General features: G+C 41.5%; 1 protein-coding gene across 1 annotated transcript in view; it reads left to right on the forward strand.

The window, feature by feature from the left end:
* The window catches only part of ccdc88c (coiled-coil domain containing 88C), a 203,372-nt gene that overhangs the window by 167,526 nt on the left and 11,073 nt on the right, over window positions 1-24,773 (forward strand). The window contains exons 23-27 of the mRNA XM_028821826.2: window positions 1,308-1,453; window positions 10,886-10,975; window positions 15,667-15,884; window positions 20,600-20,791; window positions 20,879-20,953. Coding sequence (XP_028677659.1) covers window positions 1,308-1,453; window positions 10,886-10,975; window positions 15,667-15,884; window positions 20,600-20,791; window positions 20,879-20,953 — 721 coding nt within the window. The remainder of the gene's footprint in view (window positions 1-1,307; window positions 1,454-10,885; window positions 10,976-15,666; window positions 15,885-20,599; window positions 20,792-20,878; window positions 20,954-24,773) is intronic.

Genomic DNA, 24,773 nt, shown 5'->3' on the forward strand with positions numbered 1-24,773 from the left:
AAGTATTCAGACCCCTTAAATTTTTCCGTATGTTGCAGCCTCAGGCTAACATCATTTAAATTCATTTTCTCCCTCATCAAACAGTATTCAGTACCCCAGAATTATAAAGCAAAAATGGAAATATTTGCAAAGTTTTTGAAAATAAAGTGAAATGTCACATTATCACAAGTATTCAGACCCTTTACTCAATACTTGGTCAAAGCTCCTTTGGCAGTGTTTCCAGCCTGGAGTTTTTCCTTGTGTCTGAAATGACAAGCTTCACACACCAGGACTTGAGGGTTTTCTACTATTCTTCTCTACAGATCTTCTCAAGCTGTGTCAGGTTGGATGGAAACCTTTGGCAGAGATCTATTTTGAGGTCTCTCTAGATCTGTTTGATTGGACTCAAGTCTGGTTTCTGGCTGGGCCATTCAAAAACATTCACAGAGTTTTCCCCTATGCTACTCCAGTGTTGTGTTTGCTTAGTCTTGATGAAAGGTGACACATCGGCCCAGACTCAGCAGGTTTTCATTAAGGATATCTCGGCACTTTGCTCTGTTCAGCTTTCCCTCAACTCTGACTAGTCTCTTAGTCCCCATTCCTGCAGAATGATGCTCCCACTGCCATGATTCACCGTTGGAATGGTATTGCACCGATGATGAGTGGTGCCTCGTTTCCTCTGGACGTGATGCTAATCTTGGTTTCATCAGACCAGAGAATCTTACTTCTCACAGTCTGAGAATTTTTTAGGTGCTTTTTTGTAAAATTCCGGCCAGCTTCCATGTGTCTTTTAGTGAGGAGAATCATACACTTGGCCACTCTGTCATAAAGAGCGTAAAAGATTAAGTGTTTCAGCGATGGTTGACTATGCACAAGAAGGAAACAGAAAAGCAGCAGATAAGCATTGATTTGAATAAAACGTTTAATTGTGCTTTAAACATGTCTCAGTGGTAATTAAAGAATTTTTCAAACAAAATTAAGTGTAGAAGAATTTTATAGAACATTTTTTTTGACTGAATTTGCACACCCTACTTCTAAAAAATTATTTTTTGCACCTTTCTCCCTTAGGGTTTAGCTATTGAAGTTTAAATGTTTTTGTTCTACAACAATAGGTCTGTCATGAATAAGAGTGTAACTTGATTTGCCATGTGGTGTGTATAGCGTTTAAGGTACTATTTCTTTTACCTTGGAGTGAATACAACACTTCTAGGGAAGTGTTTATGGTAAACAGCGGTTTGGTTAATGAATGTGGTACTCATTTAGAGCTAAAATTGTCCGTCTGGTCTGTCCCGCTAACAGCGTGCTCACTCTTTCATCCCTTGATGCAGCTGCTAACCCGCCTGAAAGGAAACCTGGAGGAGGAGAATCACCATCTGCTTAGTCAAATCCAGATGCTGAGTCAGCAGAACCAGATGTTACTGGAAAGGACCATGGAGAGCAAGGAACTCTTTCATGAGGAGCAGAAGCAGTACATGTAAGAGGTTAATGGGCAGCTAAAAAATGGGTTTTCTTTAGGCAAAGAAATTAACCTAATAGCAAAGATAGAAGGGTGGCTTGTTAACTGACATGAGTTCAGCAGAAAAGAATGCATTGCATATGTCTAACTTACAACACACAGGAGTAAAATCTGATGTGCTGAGGTCATAATCTTTCTTACAGAAAGCTACGATTTTAGCAGTAAAGTATTGCATGCCAATATTTTATTATTATGAATGAAATGAAAAAATCAATTTTATAGTTGAAAAAATTATATTGTTAGGGCATAATGCCTTTGGCAGTATGCTGGGTTTCCAGAGTAAAACCACTTTAGGGCCCCAGCAGTGCATTAGTAAGGAAGCTGTGAGCCAGTGGGTATAGACGTGCATGAGACAGATCTGGAAGATGTATTCTCTGTAACAGGGGTTGGAATAGTGGAGGCGTATGTGTCTACCGGTTCTTTTATGGAAATGCGGGACATTTTTGCACAGAAGTTTCCTGGCGTAAACCTACCAGCAAAGAGTAGTACAGTAATCCCTCCTCCATCGCGGGGCTTGTGTTCCAGAGCCACCCGCGAAATAAGAAAATCCGCGAAGTAGAAACCATATGTTTATATGGTTATTTTTATATTGTCATGCTTGAGTCACAGATTTGCGCAGAAACACAGGAGGTTGTAGAGAGACAGGAACGTTATTCAAACACTGCAAACAAACATCTGTCTCTTTTTCAAAAGTTTAAACTGTGCTCCATGACAAGACAGAGATGACAGTTCCGTCTCACAATTAAAAGAATGCAAACATATCTTCCTCTTCAAGTCAGGAGCAGATGTCAGAGAGATAGAGAAAAAAAGCAAACAAATCAATGGTGCTGTTTAGCTTTTAAGTATGCGAAGCACCGCGGCACAAAGCTGTTGAAGGCGGCAGCTCACACCCCCTCCGTCAGGAGCAGAGAGAGAGAGATAGAGAGCCAGAGAAAAACAAACAAGCACAAATCAATACGTGCCCTTCGAGCTTTTAAGTATGCGAAGCACTGTGCAGCATGTCGCTTCAGGAAGCAGCTGCACAGAAGGTAGCAACGTGAAGATAATCTTTCAGCATTTTTAGACGAGCGTCCGTATCATCTAGGTTTGCGAACAGCCCCCCTGCTCAATCCCCCTACGTCAGGATCAGAGAAAGTCAGCGCAAGAGAGAGACGGAGAAAAGTAAGTTGGATAGCTTCTCAGCCATCTGCCAATAGCGTCCCTTGTATGAAATCAACTGGGCAAACCAACTGAGGAAGCATGTACCAGAAATTTAAAGGCCCATTGTCTGCAGAAATCCGCGAACCAGCAAAAAATCCGCGATATATATTTAAATATGCTTACATATAAAATCCGCAATGGAGTGAAGCCGCGAAAGGTGAAGCGCGATATGGCGAGGGATTACTGTATTCATGAGTTGGTGAAGAAGTGGCGTAAGACTGGGTCAGTTGCAAACTGCAAAAAGAATCGGGCCCCGTCCATTTACACACCTGTGGTCGTAGCAGATATTCAGGAACGGACGACCAGAAGCCCTAGGAAATCTACACGTAAATTGGCACAACAAGCGAATGTTTCACGCAGGTCTTGTCAACGTGTGTTGCACTCAGTATAAATGAAGCGCCTTACAGAATAACTTGTGTCCAAGAACTGAAGGATGACAACAAGGAATAACGTGTATTTTATTGCACGTGGCTCCTTCAAACAATTGCAATTGGATTTTTGTATTGCCTATTTTTCATTTTGTGTACGGGCTAAGAAACGTATGTCGACGTTGGAGTCGGAGGTGGTTTGGTTTTTTGTGCGCCACCCGATATTTAAGCCTCAACACCATCTAAAAAAAAAAAGCAACAAAATGGGTTCTTCTTTTGTCAATATGTTAATCACTCATATAATACTATTTTCGCAGTTAAGAATGTTATGAGAGCAGGGTATATTCAGCATATATTTGCATTTGTCAGTGAGCTGCTTTTTATAAAATATGAGCAAGATTCAAAGTCTCCACTCAAAATGGCATATAAGTTGGTTAAGGCAGGGAAAGATGCAATTTCAGTACAATGAGGTGTTCAAAATAAATGGCTTGGGTGGTAAAAAAAGGAGTGAAGGACAATGCCTTGGTACTGGGGTGTCACAAATTAAACAAACAGATCCAGGGCTTGTTTCTGCACTGTGTGGAAATGTTAGTGTTGATTTGTAAGCTCCCCACTTTGTTTGCATTCATGTGAATTTCTGGCTGTGCTTTTGGAAGATTGTTTGTGATTTGCAACTTATTTTTTCAGTTATTTTTTAAATTATTTTCATTACTTAATTTGATTATTCTGTGGAGTGCAATCCTTTTCCTAATTTAAGTTGCATGCTTGTTTATTTTCTAAGCTACAAAGAGAAAATGCAGCACTTCAAACTTGTTCAAATTTAGATAAGATATCCAAATGTTTCAATTTTCTTTCTCATTTCAGGTATTGCACTCTTGAAAAGAGGCTTTGCAGTTAAAGTGAATAGTCATTTCAAGCTGTAATAGCTATTAGGAATACTAGTAATGTCTTGGCTGTATTTTTAAATTAATTTAGTAGTATCTTGATGAACAAGAAAATATCAAGTTCTATCAAAAACATGAACACTTGAAAAGAGGCTTTGCAGTTAAAGTGAATAGTCATTTCAAGCTGTAATAGCTGTTAGGAATACTAGTAATGTCTTGGCTGTATTTTTAAATTAATTTAGTAGTATCTTGATGAACAAGAAAATATCAAGTTCTATCAAAAACATGAACATTTTGGGGGTCTCCAAACATTTGACTGGCAGTACATAAATCCTTTGAAAGCCCAAAGTCAGAATTGCAAAAATTACTTGTCTTTATAAGCAATATATGTAGGCATATTTATGAGAGGTCGGCATAGCTATAAATTAAATTCACATAGTTTGTGTTCCTTTTGTGTCCTTTTGTTCCTTTTGTGTTCCCCTCCTTTAACCGCTACCCCTCCTTTAACCGCCACCTTATCGTGGTGGAGGGGTTTGCGTGTCCCAATGATCCTAGGAGCTCTGTTGTCCGGGGCTTTATGCCCCTGGTAGGGCCACCCAAGGCAAACTGGTCCTAGGTGAGGGATGAGACAAAGAGCGGTTCAAACCTTCTATGATGAATGAAAACTTTGGACGCCGTTTTCCCTTGCCCGGACGCGGGTCACCGGGGCCCCACTCTGGAGCCAGGCCTGGAGGTGGGGCTCGATGGCGAGCGCCTGGTGGCCGGGCCTGCACCCATGGGGCTCGGCCGGGCACAGCCCGAAGAGGCAACGTGGGTCCCCCTTCCCATGGGCTCACCACCTATGGGAGGGGCCAAGGAGGTCGGGTGCAGTGTGAGTTGGGTGGTGGCCGAAGGCAGGGACCTTGGCGGTCCGATCCTCGGCTACAGAAGCTGGCTCTTGGGACGTGGAATGTCACCTCTCTGAAGGGGAAGGAGCCTGAGCTAGTGTGCAAAGTTGAGAGGTTCCGGCTAGATATAGTCGGACTCACCTCGACGCACAGCTTGGACTCTGGAACCAATCTCCTTGAGAGGGGCTGGACTCTGTACCACTCTGGAGTTGCCCCCGGTGAGAGGCGCCGAGCGGGTGTGGGTATACTTATTGCCCCCCGACTTGGAGCCTGTACATTGGGGTTTACCCCGGTGGACGAGAGGGTAGCCTCCCTTCGCCTTCGGGTGGGGGGACGGGTCCTAACTGTTGTTTGTGCGTATGCACCGAACAGCAGTTCGGAGTACCCACCCTTTTTGGAGTCCCTGGAGGGGGTGCTAGAGGGCATACCTTCTGGGGACTCCCTCATTCTGCTGGGAGACTTCAATGCTCACGTGGGCAATGACAGTGAGACCTGGAAGGGCGTGATTGGGAGGAATGGCCCCCCCGATCTAAACCCGAGCGGTGTTTTGTTATTGGACTTCTGTGCTCGTCACGGATTGTCCATAACGAACACCATGTTCAAGCATAGGGGTGTTCATATGTGCACTTGGCACCAGGACACCCTAGGCCTGAGTTCGATGATCGACTTTGTGGTCGTGTCGTCTGACTTGCGGCCACATGTCTTGGACACTCGGGTGAAGAGAGGGGCGGAGCTGTCAACTGATCACCACCTGGTGGTGAGTTGGCTTCGATGGTGGGGGAGGATGCCGGTCAGGCGTGGTAGGCCCAAACGTGTTGTGAGGGTCTGCTGGGAACGTCTGGCAGAGCCCCCTGTCAGAAGTAGCTTCAACTCCCACCTCCGGCAGAACTTCGACCATGTCCCGAGGGAGGTGGGGGACATCGAGTCCGAATGGGCCATGTTCCGTGCCTCTATTGTTGAGGCGGCTGACCGGAGCTGTGGCCGTAAGGTGGTCGGTGCCTGTCGTGGCGGCAATCCCCGAACCCGTTGGTGGACACCGGTGGTGAAGGATGCCGTCAAGCTGAAGAAGGAGTCCTACAGGACCCTTTTGTCCTGTGGGACCCTGGAGGCAGCTGATAGGTACCGGCAGGCCAAGCGGAATGCGGCTTTGGTGGTTGCTGAGGCAAAAACTCGGGCGTGGGAGGAGTTTGGGGAGGCCATGGAGAACGACTTTCGGACGGCTTCGAGGAGATTCTGGTCCACCATCCGGCGTCTCAGGAAGGGGAAGCAGTGCAGTGTCAACACTGTATATGGTGGGGATGGTGCGATGCTGACCTCGACTCGGGACGTTGTGGGTCGGTGGGGGGAGTACTTCGAAGACCTCCTCAATCCCATTAACATGCCTTCCAATGAGGAAGCAGAGCCTGGGGACTCAGAGGTGGGCTCCCCCATCTCTGGGACTGAGGTCACCGAGGTGGTCAAAAAACTCCTTGGTGGCAGGGCCCCGGGGGTGGATGAGATACGCCCGGAGTTCCTCAAGGCTCTGGATGTTGTAGGACTGTCTTGGCTGACACGCCTCTGCAACATCGCATGGACATCAGGGACAGTGCCTCTGGATTGGCAGACCGGGGTGGTGGTCCCCCTCTTTAAGAAGGGGGATCGGAGGGTGTGTTCCAACTACAGAGGGATCACACTCCTCAGCCTCCCTGGAAAAGTCTATTCAGGGGTCCTGGAGAGGAGGGTCCATCGGATAGTCGAGCCTCGGATTCAGGAGGAACAGTGTGGTTTTCGTCCTGGTCGCGGAACAGTGGACCAGCTCTATACCCTTAGCAGGGTCCTGGAGGGTGCATGGGAGTTTGCCCAACCAGTCTACATGTGTTTTGTGGACTTGGAAAAGGCATTCGACCGTGTCCCTCGGGGAATCCTGTGGGGGGTACTCCGAGAGTATGGGGTACCGGCCCCCCTGATAAGGGCTGTTCGGTCCCTGTACGATCGGTGCCAGAGCTTGGTCCGCATTGCCGGCAGTAAGTCGAACCCGTTTCCAGTGAGAGTTGGACTCCGCCAGGGCTGCCCTTTGTCACCGATTCTGTTCATAACTTTTATGGACAGAATTTCTAGGCGCAGCCAGGGCGTTGAGGGGGTCCGGTTTGGTGGGCTCAGGATTGGGTCACTGCTTTTTGCAGATGATGTTGTCCTGTTTGCTTCATCAGGCTGTGATCTTCAGCTCTCTCTGGATCGGTTCGCAGCCGAGTGTGAAGCGGCTGGAATGAGAATCAGCACCTCCAAATCCGAGACCATGGTCCTCAGCCGGAAAAGGGTGGAGTGCCCTCTCAGGGTTGGTAGCGAGATCCTGCTTCAAGTGGAGGAGTTCAAGTATCTCGGGATCTTGTTCACGAGTGAGGGAAGAATGGAGCGTGAGATTGACAGGCGGATCGGTGCGGCATCCGCAGTAATGCGGGCGCTGCATCGGTCTGTCGTGGTGAAAAAGGAGCTGAGCCGCAAGGCGAAGCTCTCAATTTACCAGTCAATCTATGTTCCTACCCTCACCTATGGTCATGAACTATGGGTAGTGACCGAAAGAACGAGATCACGAATACAAGCGGCTGAAATGAGTTTCCTCCGCAGGGTGTCTGGGCTTTCCCTTAAAGATAGGGTGAGAAGCTCAGTCATCCGGGAGGGGCTCAGAGTAGAGCCGCTGCTCCTCCGCATCGAGAGGAGTCAGATGAGGTGGCTCGAGCATCTGATCAGGATGCCTCCTGGACGCCTCCCTGGTGAGGTGTTCCGGGCACGTCCAACCGGGAGGAGGCTCCGGGGAAGACCCAGGACACGCTGGAGGGACTATGTCTCTCGACTGGCCTGGGAACGCCTTGGGATTCTCCCGGAAGAGCTAGAAGAAGTGGCCGGGGAGAGGGAAGTCTGGGCATCTCTGCTCAAGCTGCTGCCCCCGTGACCCGACCTCGGATAAGCGGGAGACAATGGATGGATGGATGGATAGTTTGTGTTCCTAGCATCTTTCCTTAAAGAGTCACATGAAGAGACTGGTGGGGGGAAAAATGACCAAGAGTACATTTTTACGGCACGTGTTTAATAGATTTCAAACAAATTTATGTAAATATGTTTTCACTCCTTTTTTTTTTGCCGCTAGGGGTCACTTATATGCCAACAAAATATAATTTGTTTTTGGCTCTTGAATGAATGTGACATTTATGTGCAGGTAGCACCACTTTTGTTGATGATTCATTTTATTTACTGCATTTATTCCAGCTTGGGTTGAGTGCATTTTTAATAAATCTGAATCGACAATAGGTAAACTCCTTAGTGAAAGTGTTTTTGTTAATGGCTATCTACTATCCCTCAAGTCATAATATTGAATTGCAAATCAGCTTAAAATGCACATAAAAGCTTGAGGAGTGTGTCATATTTAAGTTACATTCTTGCAATAAAACCAATTAACTGTAATATTTTGAGTAGGCACTGTGTAGGTAAATTTTAGTAATGTCAGGCTTTTTAAAAGGAAAGTCTAGTACAGCAAAGGAAGACTCCCTTCCCTAGTTTAATTCTCTCAAATAATTTGAAAAAAAGCTAACAGCTGAGTCTGTCCATAGCACATATCAAACTGAATGCAAGTGTTATAGCCATCTGTGAGCATAAAGCCCATCTGACCTCTACTGTTTCTTCAACAGCTTCATAGCTGATCCCAGTTGTTTGCTATGGCCTAATTTTATATTGTTTAGTTAAATATATCTGTGGCCAAGTCATTCGTTTTGAGTTTTTCAAATATATTCAAAGAGGTGTAGGCGACGTTTACTTAAATATGTTGCCCTTTCTTCGTATTTCTCTAAATAAATTTTAAAAAATGAAATTCCTGCCTTATGTTTGCTGCCAATGGGGTGTGCATTAGAATCTCAGATGCAAATTGATGAGTTTAACTTCTCAGCACGTTCATTGCTGCATAATCTAATGATAACCTAATAATTGTGTTTGTGTTTTGTCATGTGAGCATGCATCTCACTTCAATTCTAAAAAGGCTTGATCGCATTGTATATTTTACAGTTTGCTAAAATACATCATTTTATAATCATAGTCATTTCTTGTCATTTACTTGTGATTAAGGTTGCTTGGTATACTGGTACTGGAAAAGTACCGAAAAAGCCCAAATTTTAAAATGGTAATGTACCAGCATTTTGGGATTTTTCAATGCTGTCAACACTTCACTGGGAACAACCCCCTCTTGCATGTGACTGGGACTTGACTACAAAACCCCACACTGATTATTTTTCAACACGATCTGGACTTCACAGGGAAAACCAAACAGCAGCACAAGGGTGCGGTGCACCGGGGAGGCTGGAATAATGATGTGGAGTTTTGGAGTTATCTGTTGTTTGCTTTAGAACAGTTTTGCTACTGCTACTGAGGTCTGGAAACTGGTGTCAATACTGAAATCTAAATTTTACTACTTATCCTGCCACATATTTATTAACAATCTTTTTGTAGTATGTTGTACAGTGATCCCCTGCTATATTGCGGTTCAGCTATCGTGCCCCCGCTATATCACACAAAAATTCATTAAGTACATCCTACCTGCCAATTCATAACAAAGCATACAGTTTTCAGCAGTCACTACGGTAGACAAAGAGTTTCGCGTTACAGTACCTAGATGATTTCTTACAAGGCCCGTTATTGGCTGAAAAAGAAGACTCAACCAATCAGAGCGGGATTTTTATTCTTTTGGGCTCTGATTGGCGGCTGCTAACGTGGTGTGATCTCGCAAAAAAAGTGAACGTGGGTCCCTGACGCATCTCAGTTCTCTGCGTATCGTGTACCTTGCTTGTGGTCTGATTGTTGTGAGCAAACTTTTTGTGAACTTTTCGTTTTGTTTTAAGCCCTACAATGACTTCCAAGCGTAATGCATCTTCTAAGTCTTCTGGTAGTAGTGAGCCTAAGCGCCAGAGGAAAATCTTGACCATTCAGGAGAAGGTAAAACTCCTGGATATACTTTGGGAAGGAAAGCATTACGCAGACGTCGCTCGCCATTACAAGTTTACATGTGTTTAAAGTGTGTGGGAGGGGTATTTTAAGGCTTAAACTATAAAAAAAAAATGTTTATTTATATGGTCTTTGATTTTCACCTATCGCTGATGGGTCTGGAATGTAACTTCCGCGATGGGCGGTGGATCACTTCATGCATCTTTCCTGAACAGAACCTCATACCTTTCCTCACATATTTACTATCCCATAAACCACAGGTATCTACCAGTATCTCATCCTGCATAGCATTCCTACAACAATCATGAAAACCCTCCACCACTGATGCCAACCTCTACCACTCAATACCCAAACCCCAAAATAAGCAACAAGGAAGAGAGCAGAAGCAATATCACTATAGCATGCTAGAGAGACAGCAGCATAAAAAGAACTTGGCCTATGCTCACCCTGCTGTCTTCAACAGAGAGATTCTGCTGCTTTGTGTGTGCTTTGCTCATAGAAATCTCCATAGTTCCATCAGAAAGACATAGAAACACATGAAAACATGTAATTTTGCACAATATTCCCTTTCCCTATTAAACAAAAGTCTTCTCTTTCTCCAAATTATAACTGCAGACATAAAAAAAATATTATTCCATAATGCAATTCTTGTATTTATGAATAAAAAATGACTTCTTGCTATACAGTTATGAAAAATGTGTGCTTGGAGGCTGTGGCCATGGAGAGATGCTTAAATATGCAGGCAAAATCTCAGCCTCTACTGCTTTGTTTCCCCAAAAGAACAGTTGTGGGATTTCTATTTGAAAAAGCAGATTTCCAATGTTATCATGGTAGTCATGGACATTGAACATGCCTCCCACAAACCAGAACATCCTGTGTAACAAAAAAATGACAAAGTATGTGTGCACTGGTAGAAAAAATCCATCCATGTTTGTTTGCTAAATGAAAAATAAAAGCAGAGCCTTTTGATGTATGTTTCAAATTTGCTGTTATTTGAATGAATGTCTTAAGTATTTCTTGGGCTAAAAACTGAAGTGAAGAATTCTGGAATGAATGATAATTTAATTTTTTTTACTTGAATTTTAGTGACAAACTAAATTCTCTTAGAAGACAGAAGGAGAAACTGGAAGAGAAAATAATGGACCAGTACAAGTTCTATGATCCTGCACCTAAAAAGTAAGCAAGATGGGTTTTACTTATATATCCCCAGACCTGAGCTGTCTTGGAAGACCCCATTAGCACACATTTTCATTGTAGCAAATTTTGTAATTGGTGGCTAATTTATGTCTACCAGGGGGCGGCACGGTGGCGCAGTGGGTAGCGCTGCTGCCTCGCAGTTGGGAGATCTGGGGACCCGGGTTCACTTCCCGGGTCCTCCCTGCGTGGAGTTTGCATGTTCTTCCCGTGTCTGCGTGGGTTTCCTCCGGGCGCTCCGGTTTCCTCCCACAGTCCAAAGACATGCAGGTTAGGTGGATTGGCGATTCTAAATTGGCCCTAGTGTGTGCTTGGTGTGTGGGTGTGTTTGTGTGTGTCCTGCGGTGGGTTGGCACCCTACCCGGGATTGGTTCCCTGCCTTGTGCCCTGTGTTGGCTGGGATTGGCTCCAGCAGACCCCCGTGACCCTGTGTTCGGATTCAGCGGGTTGGAAAATGGATGGATGGATGGATTTATGTCTACCAATAAGCAGTTTGTTTACTTAGGTTCATTGTTTTCATCCGTTTCCATTAAGAAACATTACACAGTGTGGGTGGTGCTGTTCTGAGGAATACATTGCTTGCCAGTTTATCACAGTTAATTTTGCATTTTTTCTGTTAATTTAAGCAGATATCTGTAACGAACATTCCATTTCTGATAACAAGCTACAGGGGGATAATATCCAGTACTATTACTAAAAATATTTAGCCAGAAATAGCTTGCCTGTATCTAACAGAAAGCACTGAATGCCGCTACTCACTTTAAAATTTTAAAAACTATTCTGCATCTACAGTTCTTAATGATTTAAAGGGGAAAGCCACACTGACAAGGGTCTCTGAATGTAGTACACTGGATAGGACATCTCAGATTATTCGCAACCCTAACTTGCCTTCAGAATCAAGAGTCTACCTGCAGACCCCTTTGAAATAATTCTGGGCCCTGTGGCTGAAAATGTGAAGTGGAAAGTCGCCATACAGTGACATGTGCATATAATGGCAGCTATGGATGCTGAGCATAAATAAATGTAGCTGCATTTCATTAAAAAGACTAATATAACAAATAAAAGAGTGTATGACTTCAATATCAAAAGGGAATTTACAGTTTCTGTATGTTACAATATTGGAAAACTCCTTAAAACTATTTACATTGGGTGTGTGTTTAACCAGCTAATATTTCAAAGTACTCTTTTGTCAAATATGCTGTAGTATTTCCGAGAAATGATAACACAGTTTAATACATATTCTATAATATGTTCATCACAATGTGATACCTTTTAAAATGTGCAATGTCATGTTTGGTGACTTACTGTTATATTTTCATAACACAGTTAAGAAATGGGCAGCACATGATACTACAAAACTTAGAAATAATGACAAAAAAAGTCTTGCTACATACCTACAGTAGCAGACCCCCTCTATGGCTACTAAAGCTGCAGCACTTTTGCATTGTCCCACTGAAATAATCACTGTACATTTTACTTAATAGTGTTTTTAGATATTAAATTCTGAACATAATGTCACAGAAATATAGTAGCCAGCTCGATGCCCTGAAGTCAGGTGAGGCTGGATGCCTGATTAACAGCAGCCTGTCAACACAGGTACACAGAGTGCTGAATAAAACAAGTCTTGGGAGGGCATCACGCTACATTCTATAAGACTGGGAAAATTAAAGAATGGAGGCAGACTTTCAGAGGAGAGAATATATAGTAGCCCAGTGCATAAGCGAAAGGTTGTTGTTTGGTGGATCACAAGGTGAAAGACCAACAGTGGGAAGGACGATCAGAAATCCTAGCAGTGCTAGACAACACAGGACAGGGCAAGCGTAGCTGCATCACATGCCAAGTGTGTATTTGTTACTTTATGAGGCGTCTTCAGTGACCAGTAACAGCAGAAAAGTGTGACTAGTGACGTCAGACTTCCTGGAGTATGGACAGATAATGTGTCTTTGTAAAATGAATACTCTTGTTGTTAGAGGTACCGTCTATTTTGTGTGTGTCTCGGTCTTTCATCTCTGTGTTCGTTATGGTGTATTTAACATAAAAGTACAATAATATATTAGCTAGTTAAATGCACACGCAGTATAAATCAGTTTATTTATGAATGGCATCCATATCTGCCCTTGTACTGACACAAACATTTTTCTACTAAACATAGTCCTGGGGACCCACTGAACTGTGTATTGTCAAGATAGTCCTACTGCCAAGAGTAACAAGTGCACTGTCACATTAAATATACTGTAATGAATACCAAGATGAAAAGATTGACACACCCATGGAATAATAGTTAAGCATAACAGTGGGCTCATTTATTTAACAACAAGAAATCCTCTATCTGCAATCCGGGAAGTCTAACGTCGCTGATTGTTTTTCCCACTGTTGTGTTGTTTCCCTGTTATCCAACAAAAACATCTTCATCTTTTCACATGAAACTATTTATCCTGTCCTCTGAAAGACTCTGTCTGCATTTTTTAATTTCTCTGTTCTTGAAAAAAATGCAGCGTGAACCTTCCCAAGATTCACGCTCAGCGTATCGGGTTGCTGTCACTCAGGATTCAGTCCCACCCGTCTTCAAGGATTCAGCTGGCTGCTACAATACTATAATATTTCTGTGAAACAAAATCACAATTTAATATCTAAAATGCTCTTAAATTTACTGTGATTATTTCCTTGAGACGATGCTAGGGTCCAGTGTCCTGGAGCAACTGTAGATGGGTCTGCCACTATAGGTAAGCAGCCAGACTTGAACCCTACCCACCCACTTTAGGTTTTGTAGCAGCATTTGCTGATCATTTCATAAGCACATGTTGCAAAAATTTTTAATTACCAAGCTTAATACAAGTTTTAAATGGAATTATTGTGTGATGGATTATATTAGATGAACTTTATTAATCTTATTGACTACTATGGACTGATGGAAATGTTGTAGTATACTGTATGTATTAAATTTTGATATTGTACTTTTAGATACTGTTTAACACATGTAATGCAACTCATTTTAAGGAGTTTTACACTATGGTACAAATGCAGAAATATCTTTTATTATTGAAGTTGTACACTTGTTCATTTGTGATATTATGCCTTTTTAGTGAATTTTTAGCCATTCTGCTCAGTATCTGTATCTGCCTTTATATGCATACATCACACTTTGCGAACACCCTCCACTTCAAACCTACAGCCACAGGCCACTCATTGATTGATGTCACAGGGCCCTTAAGGTGGAATTACTACAGTGGGGTCTGCCATTGGAGGTCTGCATTTAGACCCTTCTTTGCAGATTGTGTATTTAATACGTTTGTAAAATCTACAGCCACAGTGGCTCAATGACTGTGTTTATATGCACAGCAATATTTTATTAGTCTGAGTAAACTCTCAAAGGTTTGTAGTGTGCATCTCTTTCACAGTCAGGTATTTTAGAGTAGGTCAGAATTCAAATAAGAACATCCTGAATAGGAGGGACACAATATGCCATTCATAACATCCATCCATCTTCCAAGCCCATTTTTCTTGAGCAGTGTCTTTATGATTATAATATTAAGCAGATAAATGTTTCATTCTAGCTGTAGGATCTTCCAGAATCCTGTATTTTTGGGGCTTATGTGAATCATTTTCACAACTTGAAAGGTGTAATCATTTAGAACTGAATGATAGTGGAGGCAGAATATTTTAGCCAGATATAATAATTTGCCTTGTTGATATGAGTCTATGGTAAATTCAGTAATAATTGTACCACACACACTTTTTTGGAACAGTAATGCCTTCAATTAACTTGCATGCCCAAAAAATTAAGGGTTCATCTGAATATCCTAAGTGAATTCCCAAAATATAGTTGCCTGCTAACAAACGTCTATAGACTTTATCAAACAACTTGGGTATGATATGCAAAAGGATGGGCACAAGGAGAAAGATCATGAAACTCACATTTTGTTCTAGATGTTCAGTATAATTCAAACTCTCAAGACTCAAATACAGTAATTCTGAAATGCATAAGGGAAATGTCTCATTGTCCAACCCGCTATATCCTAACACAGGGTCACAGGGGTCTGCTGGAGCCAATCCCAGCCAGCACAGGGTGCAAGGCAGGAACAAATCCCAGACAGGGTGCCAGCCCACCGCAGGACACACACACACACCAAGCACACATTAGGGACAATTTAGGATCACCAATACACCTAACCTGCATGACTGTGGGAGGGAACTGGAGTACCCGGAGGAAACCCACGTAGACACGGGGAGAACATGCAGACTTCACGCAGGGAGGACCCGGGAAGCGAACCCAGGTCTCCTTACTGTGAGGCAGCAGCGCTACCACTGCACCACCGTGCCGCCCCTAAGGGGAATGTAGCCTGCTGATTTTTTTGTGCCAGTTAAAGTATTTCAAAAGCAGCATGCAACACCCTCAGTAGTTATTTAGACTTGCGTTACAAAGCCTACCACCACATATGTACATGTAGGAAAAAAGAATTGTTTTATTACCAGAACACTTTATTTGGCATTTACGTAAACAGATATATTTTGATTGTTCACTTAGACTAATTTGATTTGACAAAACATTCTAAAAGTACTGTATGTAACTGAAACCACTGAGATAAGAGTTCTTCCATTACTAATAGAGAGAAACAAAAACTGGAGTTGAGACCAATGTGAAAAGAAGTAACTGTGTGCTATATCTGTTTCAGAAAAAACCACTGGGTTGGCGCTAAAGCTCTGGTGAAGTTGATTAAGCCAAAGAAAGACACTACAAAAGAACAATCCAGATCCACCAGTGAAAACCCTTTGCCGCTACAGGATAACCCAGATGGACAACAACTGCCTAATTTCAACTCTTACTCTGCTGTGGACAGTCCTCTGAGTCCCCAGTTACTGGAGCACAACACCTCCCCTGCTAGTGCAAAAGGTGAGCGTCTGGGATATGATTGACATATAACAGTGGGAAAACTGTGATGCAGAGAAAGAGAGACAGGGTGTGTCACTGTCCAGACCTCACCTCTTGGTTTAATCTTTAGGTGGCCTGTCCTCCAAGTAAGACTTCTGTCTATCACATGTTCAATAGGAGCTTGACTGCACCTTCTGTTTTTATAGCAGTTGATATCACATCATAAATTTCCTATAATGTTAATGGTAATGGCCGAGTGATGTTTTTTTAATTGTCAGTACAAGTGCCCCCTGTATTCCAATTGGCTTCTGGGCAATAGGTGGTATACCTGCCAAAGTAAAAAGTCTATTGCTACTGGATCTTTCTTGTGCATCATGAGTGTTGGACTTGCTGGGTATCCAGTGAGTGAGGCTATGTCCACACTGCTACATTTACATTTAAAACTGGTACTTTTTAAAGAAGACAATCTCTGTCCACATTAGTTAAAACAAAAGTATCTTTGTCCACAATAAGTGCCTAAAAATGCATATGACATAGACCTTCACCAACACTAGGTATGCGTTCATTGGTGGAAAACTTCTAGAAGGTAGTGTGCAGTGAGAAAAGTCAGAGCTTCATGAAAATGAGATTCCCCCTGTGCTTTATGTGATTTCAAACTGATCTGCATGCACAGTATAGAATAGCAAATATCCCTACATCACGTATATGGGTGATCACAGCTGAAAGTAACAGTCTTCAGAACTGTCATTAAATAAAGCACTGCCAAAAAAGCACCATGTTTAAGTAAAAAATATTAATAAGCCATCAACTGAGTTATTTACAAGATAATTTTCATGGGGCTATGAATTGTTTACTACAACAGGCTGCCTGCAAGCAGATTTAGCACAAAACTCTAGCAACTGGTAAATTGTTTGCCTTTTGTGCTGGTATGCAGCATTCAGACTGTACAAAAGATAATTGAGATACGTACAGATAAACAACACAACAAGCGCCATGAAAATCAACTCCTCTCTGTCCGCTGTGTTGGAATATAGTTTTTTCTGTGATGGGTGACCAGTCAGAGAATGAGATGTTGCAATGAGCAGGATCCAATCAGGGAGGGGTCACAACCAGACTGTGATGGAGTGAGTGTTTTTAGAAATCTTCATTTTGCCTGTCCACGCTGAAACACAGTGTCATCATTTTTAAAAGACTCGAGCTCTAGAGAGTGTTTTCAAAAGTATTCATTTGCATTGCTTGAAAACTCTGGTATAGTGCCAACAAAAGATGAAAATGGAGGCAAATGTTTGCATTTTTAAGTGAAAATATAGTAGTGTGAATGGGGCCTGAATAGTTGTTATCCCATTTGTGTTTTTATTGTGCCATTTTCTATCAACTGAATATGTTTGAAAAATTATAAGATCATTTAAATCTGCAGTGATTTTAATTGAATATGAGCCATAACTTAACAGTTTATTTAATAATAAGTATTATCTAGTAGCCTGTCTTGTACTTCTGGAGATAAGTGGCAATGGCATCCATCACTTGAGTTTTTACTGAGACAATGCAAATATATTGTCCAAGTAAACAGTTGCTCATAATTAGGCAGCGAGGCAAGCAGTCAAACAGTAGCTCAGTGGTCTTCTGCATAGTGATGAGAGAAGGTACGTTAAAGAAACAAGTCTGTTGTAAAGTGTTGGGCGCAGTAGAGACATCCACACAAGGAACAGTGCTACGCTGTTTCATATTGTAGACTAGTGTTCCTCTGTGTACTTAAGGAGCATTTTTCCTTGACAGTCAAACATCACTTGACTTTCGTGTCAATGTGAGATCCAGCTAAAGTAATTTAACAAATGTGAGAGTGCAGTAGGTTGGTGTTTAAGTGGAGGATGTTGGTAGGTACACTTCTTTCTTGGCCCAAAGTTTGTATTTCTGAGTGTCAAACACAATTCAGAGTATTTCATATGAGTATACTTTATGGGTGATTCTCATGGAATTTATAATTTCTATGTCTTTGTAGAAGTCATGCATTCTTTTTACAGAGTGATTTGCACTACATTCTACTATTGTACTCTATGTCCATTTTCTTGGCATGGAGAAGCTGGATGTTATCTACATTGACTTGAGCTTTGTTTTCTTCACTTAACCTGTTCCTTCTTTTTTTGTACAACAACCCTGTAGCATCATCAGCGAAAAGATTCCCTTTTCTGAAGAGCAAAAGCCAGGAGAAGGAGAACCCCCCAAAGAATTTGTCCAGTCGACCCCTTCTCTCTAAACGGCTTCGTTTCTGGTCATCTTCTGACATTCCATCTTCTCAGAATAAATCCACCTCTCTCTCAGATATTGGGAGTTTCTAAATGCTCATCTTTCTCCCTTTTCTCAGTCATTTCTTTCTTTACCATCAAAACTGGGAGACACATCATGACAAGGCTGATAAGACTGAAGGGCGATTAGAGGAGCTGAATAATTGGACTTGATTTGCACTTTAGCACTTTATTTGTACCAAACCATCCATCCCTTAAAAACTCAAAAAAGATTTCATTTAACAATGCCAGTGTACTGGAAAGTCAGCTCAAAGTGGGTTTTCCCGTAAGTGATTTCTTTTGGCACTTCATACATTGGCACTTGTGTGGAAGTCTGCTTGGCGCTGTTAGTGAAGTAAAAGGGATGGGCAGCAGGTCAGTTAGCACCAAGCTTTGCCTTTATGTTGCACCAAAATGTGTCTCATATTCATTCTTTTGCCTTTTATTGTCTTCACCTTTCCTTAAGCTTTGCTTTTGTTTTTCCTCTTGCTGTCAAGCTTACTCCACATTTGCCACAAAACGTCCTGCATCATGGTGACATTTTGCTGCATTGACCATGACTCTGTTCACTAGCGGTGGGCATTACGAAGGACCCCATGATAATGATACCAATCAAATGCTTGGGTCACAATGCAATAACATAGTGTTATAAAATATTAATTGGTGTAATTCAGATCTGTAATATATTGCAATGTATGTTTTTATTCTGAAGTCATATTCCAGTAGGCAAAAAAGTGTCCAACTACTACTGCACCGGCAACACTTTTTTTGACTCATTGAAATCCAACTTAAATATTTTTGTAAACTGTGGAAATGAATTTTCGGTATCTAAGCAGTCTCCAATACTCAGTTGTTAATATAAAACATACATTAGTACATCTTCTAAATTTAGCTTTGGACAAGTTATTGTGAGATAAGCCCTAAATGTTTTTGGTAGAGATGTTAATCAGTAGCTGATATTAGATTATATTATTTTTAAAATATACGATGGTGGGGACATCCTGTGATGCTTTGTTTTTATTGTAGTGGCTTTAACTGTGTTTTCTTTTGCTCATGGAATTTCCTTTCAACTTATGAGGATTTGAACTTTTGTCAGTAAGGATGGGAGCAACAAATTAGCAACTATACAAGCTTGCAAATACACCAGATAAACATGATGAATGATTGCAGCTGAGGTTTCTTGCTTTTCTGTTTTCTCTTTTAATTCTTAGTCAAATTTGTATTGCATATTTGACCAAATATATATAGTGAGTTTGCTAAATTTGACCACTAAGACCAAATAGAAATAATAAAAAATTAAAACTGTATAAAAAATATAAAAATACAAAAAAGTCAAGATATAATGAGAAGTCCCCTTTGCGCAAGCCCCTTTTGTTTATTTAAAAGAATTCTGCTGGATCTACTTTATCAGTGCCTTTGAGGAATTTGAAGACCTGGATTAGGTCCCCATGCAGTCTCTTCTGCTCGAGTCTAAACAAATCTAACTCTTTGTGTTTTGTTAGAATAGGATATGTCCTTAAATTCTGGGATTACAACAGCCTGTAAATTCTAAATTCAGTACACACATGAATTCAAGTGCTCCTGTGTGCTGGTGCTGAAACGTTGGTCCTTATTTGTTTTATGACAAAATACTTGATAGCTACAATAACAATCCTTGCATGTTGTATGTTTTATGTTAAGCTCGTTTTTAATTGTAACATTGTGAAAACCAAAATGGACTCAAATACTCAATACTATTTAGAGCAAGTTCTTACTGAGAAACTTATATCACTCAAGGTAGTCTATTTCAGCTCACCGTGTATTTGATGGTTTTCCTTCCCATTATATTATAGTATAGCTTTATTGTATACATATCTATTTGTGCATTGTTGTATTTTCATACATTAACTGGATTGACAATGACTGAGATCTGTGTAGATGCTAGCTCTTAAAAATATCAGGCCTTCTAATAAACAATAGTTTAGTGTAAAGAGAGTTCCGAATGAAACAAAACATCCCGTCTGTCCACCATATGTTGTTAGTAGTGTCTTGACTCAAGTCCAACTTTAGACTTGGCAAATAGCTTGCTTTTTAACTAAGAGACTGTCATATGAAGACAAGTAAAAATGGTCTAATTGGGCACACCAACTCTTCCTACAGTAGGGTAGCTCCAAGGGGATTGCCATTCCTTATTCCTAATGAGAAAGAGTGTGGCATGTTTCAGTGAAAACACTGAAGTTCTTTTCACAGACCAAGCAACGAGTTCAACACACCCTTTACTTCAATGGTCTCCCAAGAAAAAAGAGAAGTCTCACGTGATTGGTCTTTGTTGTCTTTGCCTGCCGACGCACATGTATCCCTATTGTGTTTGTGCTTGTGTTTAATGTGGTAGTCTTGCAGTTTTCCAAAGCTTTGCTGCTATTGTGGTAATCAAAATCATTTTGGTATGAATACTAACTGCCATTGTCATTTTAGCTATAAACGACAGTGGTTTCCGGCTTAAGGATGCCGGCCGGAGTGGTGGAAGCAATGAAGGCATAGAGTATCAGGATGAGGCCATCCGCCGGAGACGTGTGGATTTAGGCTCTATGGCCTACTCTACATCAGCCATACATGTCTCCACCTCTTCTCCTGTTTTTAGATCCAAGCCAAACTTGCGACCCAAAGGTAACTGCAACACCCTGGTTACTCCCAAGCAAAGCGTTCTTGCATGAGCAGCAAAAGAAGAAATATAATTTTTATTTTGTCTTCTAGGTTTTACGTCTGACGATGATCTCTGCCTTCAGTCAACTGATGTAGGGTTTTCTAACAGGCTGCATGTGGCTAAAGGTGATTTTCTACATTTCAGATTATCAGCTGTTTTTTTTTTTTTCCAGTAGTCTATCATCACTTGGAAGTCAGCCACCGGTAAATGTATTCTGATGACTGATTGCTGCTTATACATATTTAGAGAATTGTGCAAGGAGCTTCTACTAAAGAGAATGCCAATGAATTCATTAAGCTCAGAGGGCTGCAAAACCCTAGATACAATGGTGTGAAAAACTATTTGTCCCCTTCCTGATTTCTTATTCTTTTGCATGTTTGTCACACAAAATGTTTCTGATCATCAAACACATTTAACCATTAGTCAAATATAACACAAGTAAACACAAAATGCAGTTTTTAAATGGTGGTTTTTATTATTTAGGGAGAAAAAAAAATCCAAACCTACATGGCCCTGTGTGAAAAAGTAATTGCCCCCTGAACCTAATAACTGGTTGGGCCACCCTTAGCAGCAATAATTGCAATCAAGCGTTTGCGATAACTTGCAATGAGTCTTTTACAGCGCTCTGGAGGAATTTTGGCCCACTCATCTTTGCAAAATTGTTGTAATTCAGCTTTATTTGAGGGTTTTCTAGCATGAACCGCCTTTTTAAGGTCATGCCATAGCATCTCAATTGGATTCAGGTCAGGACTTTGACTAGGCCACTCCAAAGTCTTCATTTTGTTTTTCTTCAGCCATTCAGAGGTGGATTTGCTGGTGTGTTTTTGGTCATTGTCCTGTTGCAGCACCCAAGATCGCTTCAGCTTGAGTTGACGAACAGATGGCCGGACATTCTCCTTCAGGATTTTTTGGTAGACAGTAGAATTCATGGTTCCATCTATCACAGCAAGCCTTCCAGGTCCTTAAGCAGCAAACAACCCCATACCATCACACTACCACCAACATATTTTACTGTTGGTATGATGTTCTTTTTCTGAAATGCTGTGTTCCTTTTACACCAGATGTAACGGGACATTTGCCTTCCAAAAAGTTCAACTTTTGTCTCATCAGTCCACAAGGTATTTTCCCAAAAGTCTTGGCAATCATTGAGATGTTTCTTAGCAAAATTGAGACAAGCCCTAATGTTCTTTTTGCTTAACAGTGGTTTGCGTCTTGGACATCTGCCATGCAGGCCGTTTTTGCCCAGTCTCCTTCTTATGGTGGAGTCGTGAACACTGACCTTAATTGAGGCAAGTGAGGCCTGCAGTTCTTTAGACGTTGTCCGGGGTCTTTTGTGACCTCTTGGATGAGTCGTCTCTGCGCTCTTGGGGTAATTTTGGTCGGCCGGCCACTCCTGGGAAGGTTCACCACTGTTCCATGTTTTTGCCATTTGTGGATAATGGCTCTCACTGTGGTTCGCTGGAGTCCCAAAGCTTTAGAAATGGCTTTATAACCTTTACCAGACTGATAGATCTCAATTACTTCTGTTCTCATTTGTTCCTGAATTTCTTTGGATCTTGGCATGATGTCTAGCTTTTGAGGTGCTTTTGGTCTACTTCTCTGTGTCAGGCAGCTCCTATTTAAGTGATTTCTTGATTGAAACAGGTGTGGCAGTAATCAGGCCTGGGGGTGGCTACGGAAATTGAACTCAGGTGTGATACACCACAGTTAGGTTATTTTTTAACAAGGGGGCAATTACTTTTTCACACAGGGCCATGTAGGTTTGGATTTTTTTTCTCCCTAAATAATAAAAACCATCATTTAAAAACTGCATTTTGTGTTTACTTGTGTTATATTTGACTAATGATTAAATGTGTTTGATGATCAGAAACATTTTGTGTGACAAACATGCAAAAGAATAAGAAATCAGGAAGGGGGCAAATAGTTTTTCACACCACTGTATAATGCAATGTCAAAAGAATTATTTCATTTTTCAGTTGTTAGATCTTCTGCAGCGGTTTTGGTTGAGAACCTGTCATGTGTATATTTTGTGCTCTCTCTACAAAATGTGAACAGCATTGCCCAGGAGGCAATTTTTCTTTCCTACTGACTCTGTATATGGCAAATGTTTCAAAACGTTCTGAGGCATTTGTTTTGTATACTAAAGCTCTGGTCTTTCAGACTCCTTGTTCTTATAACTTTAGTAAGCTATTTTTATTTACAGTTGTTGAAAGTGATTCATTAGCAGGGGTGCACATAACGTTTTCAGTGAGTTACTCAAGTGAGTATCATCAGATGGAGTTTGGTACGCAATTCAATTCAAAGAGCTTTATTGACATGACCATAAACAGTTTTGCCAAAGAAATTGAAAAAATTGAAAGAAAACAATTTCTATAACAGATTTAATAGTAAGGTAAAGAATTAGGGTAAAAAATAACTACAGATACAACAACAATAATAATAAAATAAAAATATACAGTAGCAGCAGCTTAAAAAGAGGTAAGAATCAGAAATACCTGATCAATCTATACAGAGTAAGGTTTTAATAAGTGCAACCTTCCTCACTGTCCTCCTCGCTGTCTACCTCACAGTCCTTTACTTCAGCTTCCTGCATGGTAGATGATGATGCTGCAGATATATCTCCCTCTCCTTGGTTAAGCCTCTGCTTAGCTGTCTCCATCCACAGATCAACCGCTGGTTTTGGGTCAAATGTCTCTGTGGTCTTCTTTGACTGGGGGATGTGCATTAGGGCCATGAGGCGAGCATGTGACAGACGAGATCTGTGCTTGTTTTTTATTATAAGTGCCTTGAGCATGGGAAAGGCGCTATATAAATAAAATGTATTATTATTATTATTATTATTATTATTATTATTATTATGTTAAGATTTGGGAATCCCCTCTCACAGGCTGCACTGCTCAAAGGCAGTGTAAGAGACAGTTTAACCAATTTGACAATGTTGGAGTAAAGATCTGGATTGCTTATGTTTATTATCTGGACCAAGTCATACACAGAGGATGCTCCCAATCGTTTCCCTGTTTGCTTTAAGTGCATCCATTCTGTGACAGTTGTGTCTTTGTCAAGACTCAGTGTGGCTTCATAATTCTGAAGAATGGTACAAACTGTTGTGTTGCCAAAACAATGTAAATCTTGTATTTCCTGAGGCCAAGTTGAAGGATCAAATACTAAGAAATGATCACATGACTTCAGTAAGTCATATCTGATTCCAAACTCCTCAACTAACCCCCTGAGTAAGTTTATTTTGTCCCTGTCAGCATCAGCATTAGAAACAGTATATGCTCTGTAGTGGCCTTCAGCATCAAGCAAAAGTGTAAACTGTCCTATGGCCACCATGAGTTCATCCTTACATTCTCCAATGCTCAGCTTTTCCTTCTGAAACACAATGGATGTGGTCTTCAAAATCTTGCCAATGTCAAGCACGTTGCCCAGAAAACACTGAAATTGGTCTGTGCAGATATGCTTCAAGTCACTGTTATCACTCGTGTTCAGTTGCGTTTTAATGGCTGGCAATAATCTTCATATTTTTAGTAGTGTGTCATGCCTCCATGCAGACCATCTGATATCATGAAATTTACCCAGTTTCACAAATGAGATCCCGTTCTTTTCACACAGCTTCTTAAGCACAGCCGTATCTTTTGCTCCACATTTTTGTAAATAAAACTGCAGCAGCTTGACCATGGAGCGATTAAAGGTGTCACAGTACGGAATGTTGTGATCATCTTATTTTCTGCAGTTTTCTAGTGTATGTACAGTGCACAGAATGTGCACAAGGGCGTCTCCTACTGCAGCCAGTTGCCGTAGTTTCGGAACAATGCCGTTGTATATACCGACGTTAACAGCAGCCCAGTCTGAGCACACGGCGACCAACTTGCTATTCCAGTTGTCCAAGCCTGCTTCCTGGAAAATTTTAACGAATCCGTCTGTTACAGCCTGTGCAGATCGGTC

This window comes from Erpetoichthys calabaricus, chromosome 16, assembly GCF_900747795.2.
Source record: "Erpetoichthys calabaricus chromosome 16, fErpCal1.3, whole genome shotgun sequence".
Taxonomy (NCBI): domain Eukaryota; kingdom Metazoa; phylum Chordata; class Cladistia; order Polypteriformes; family Polypteridae; genus Erpetoichthys; species Erpetoichthys calabaricus.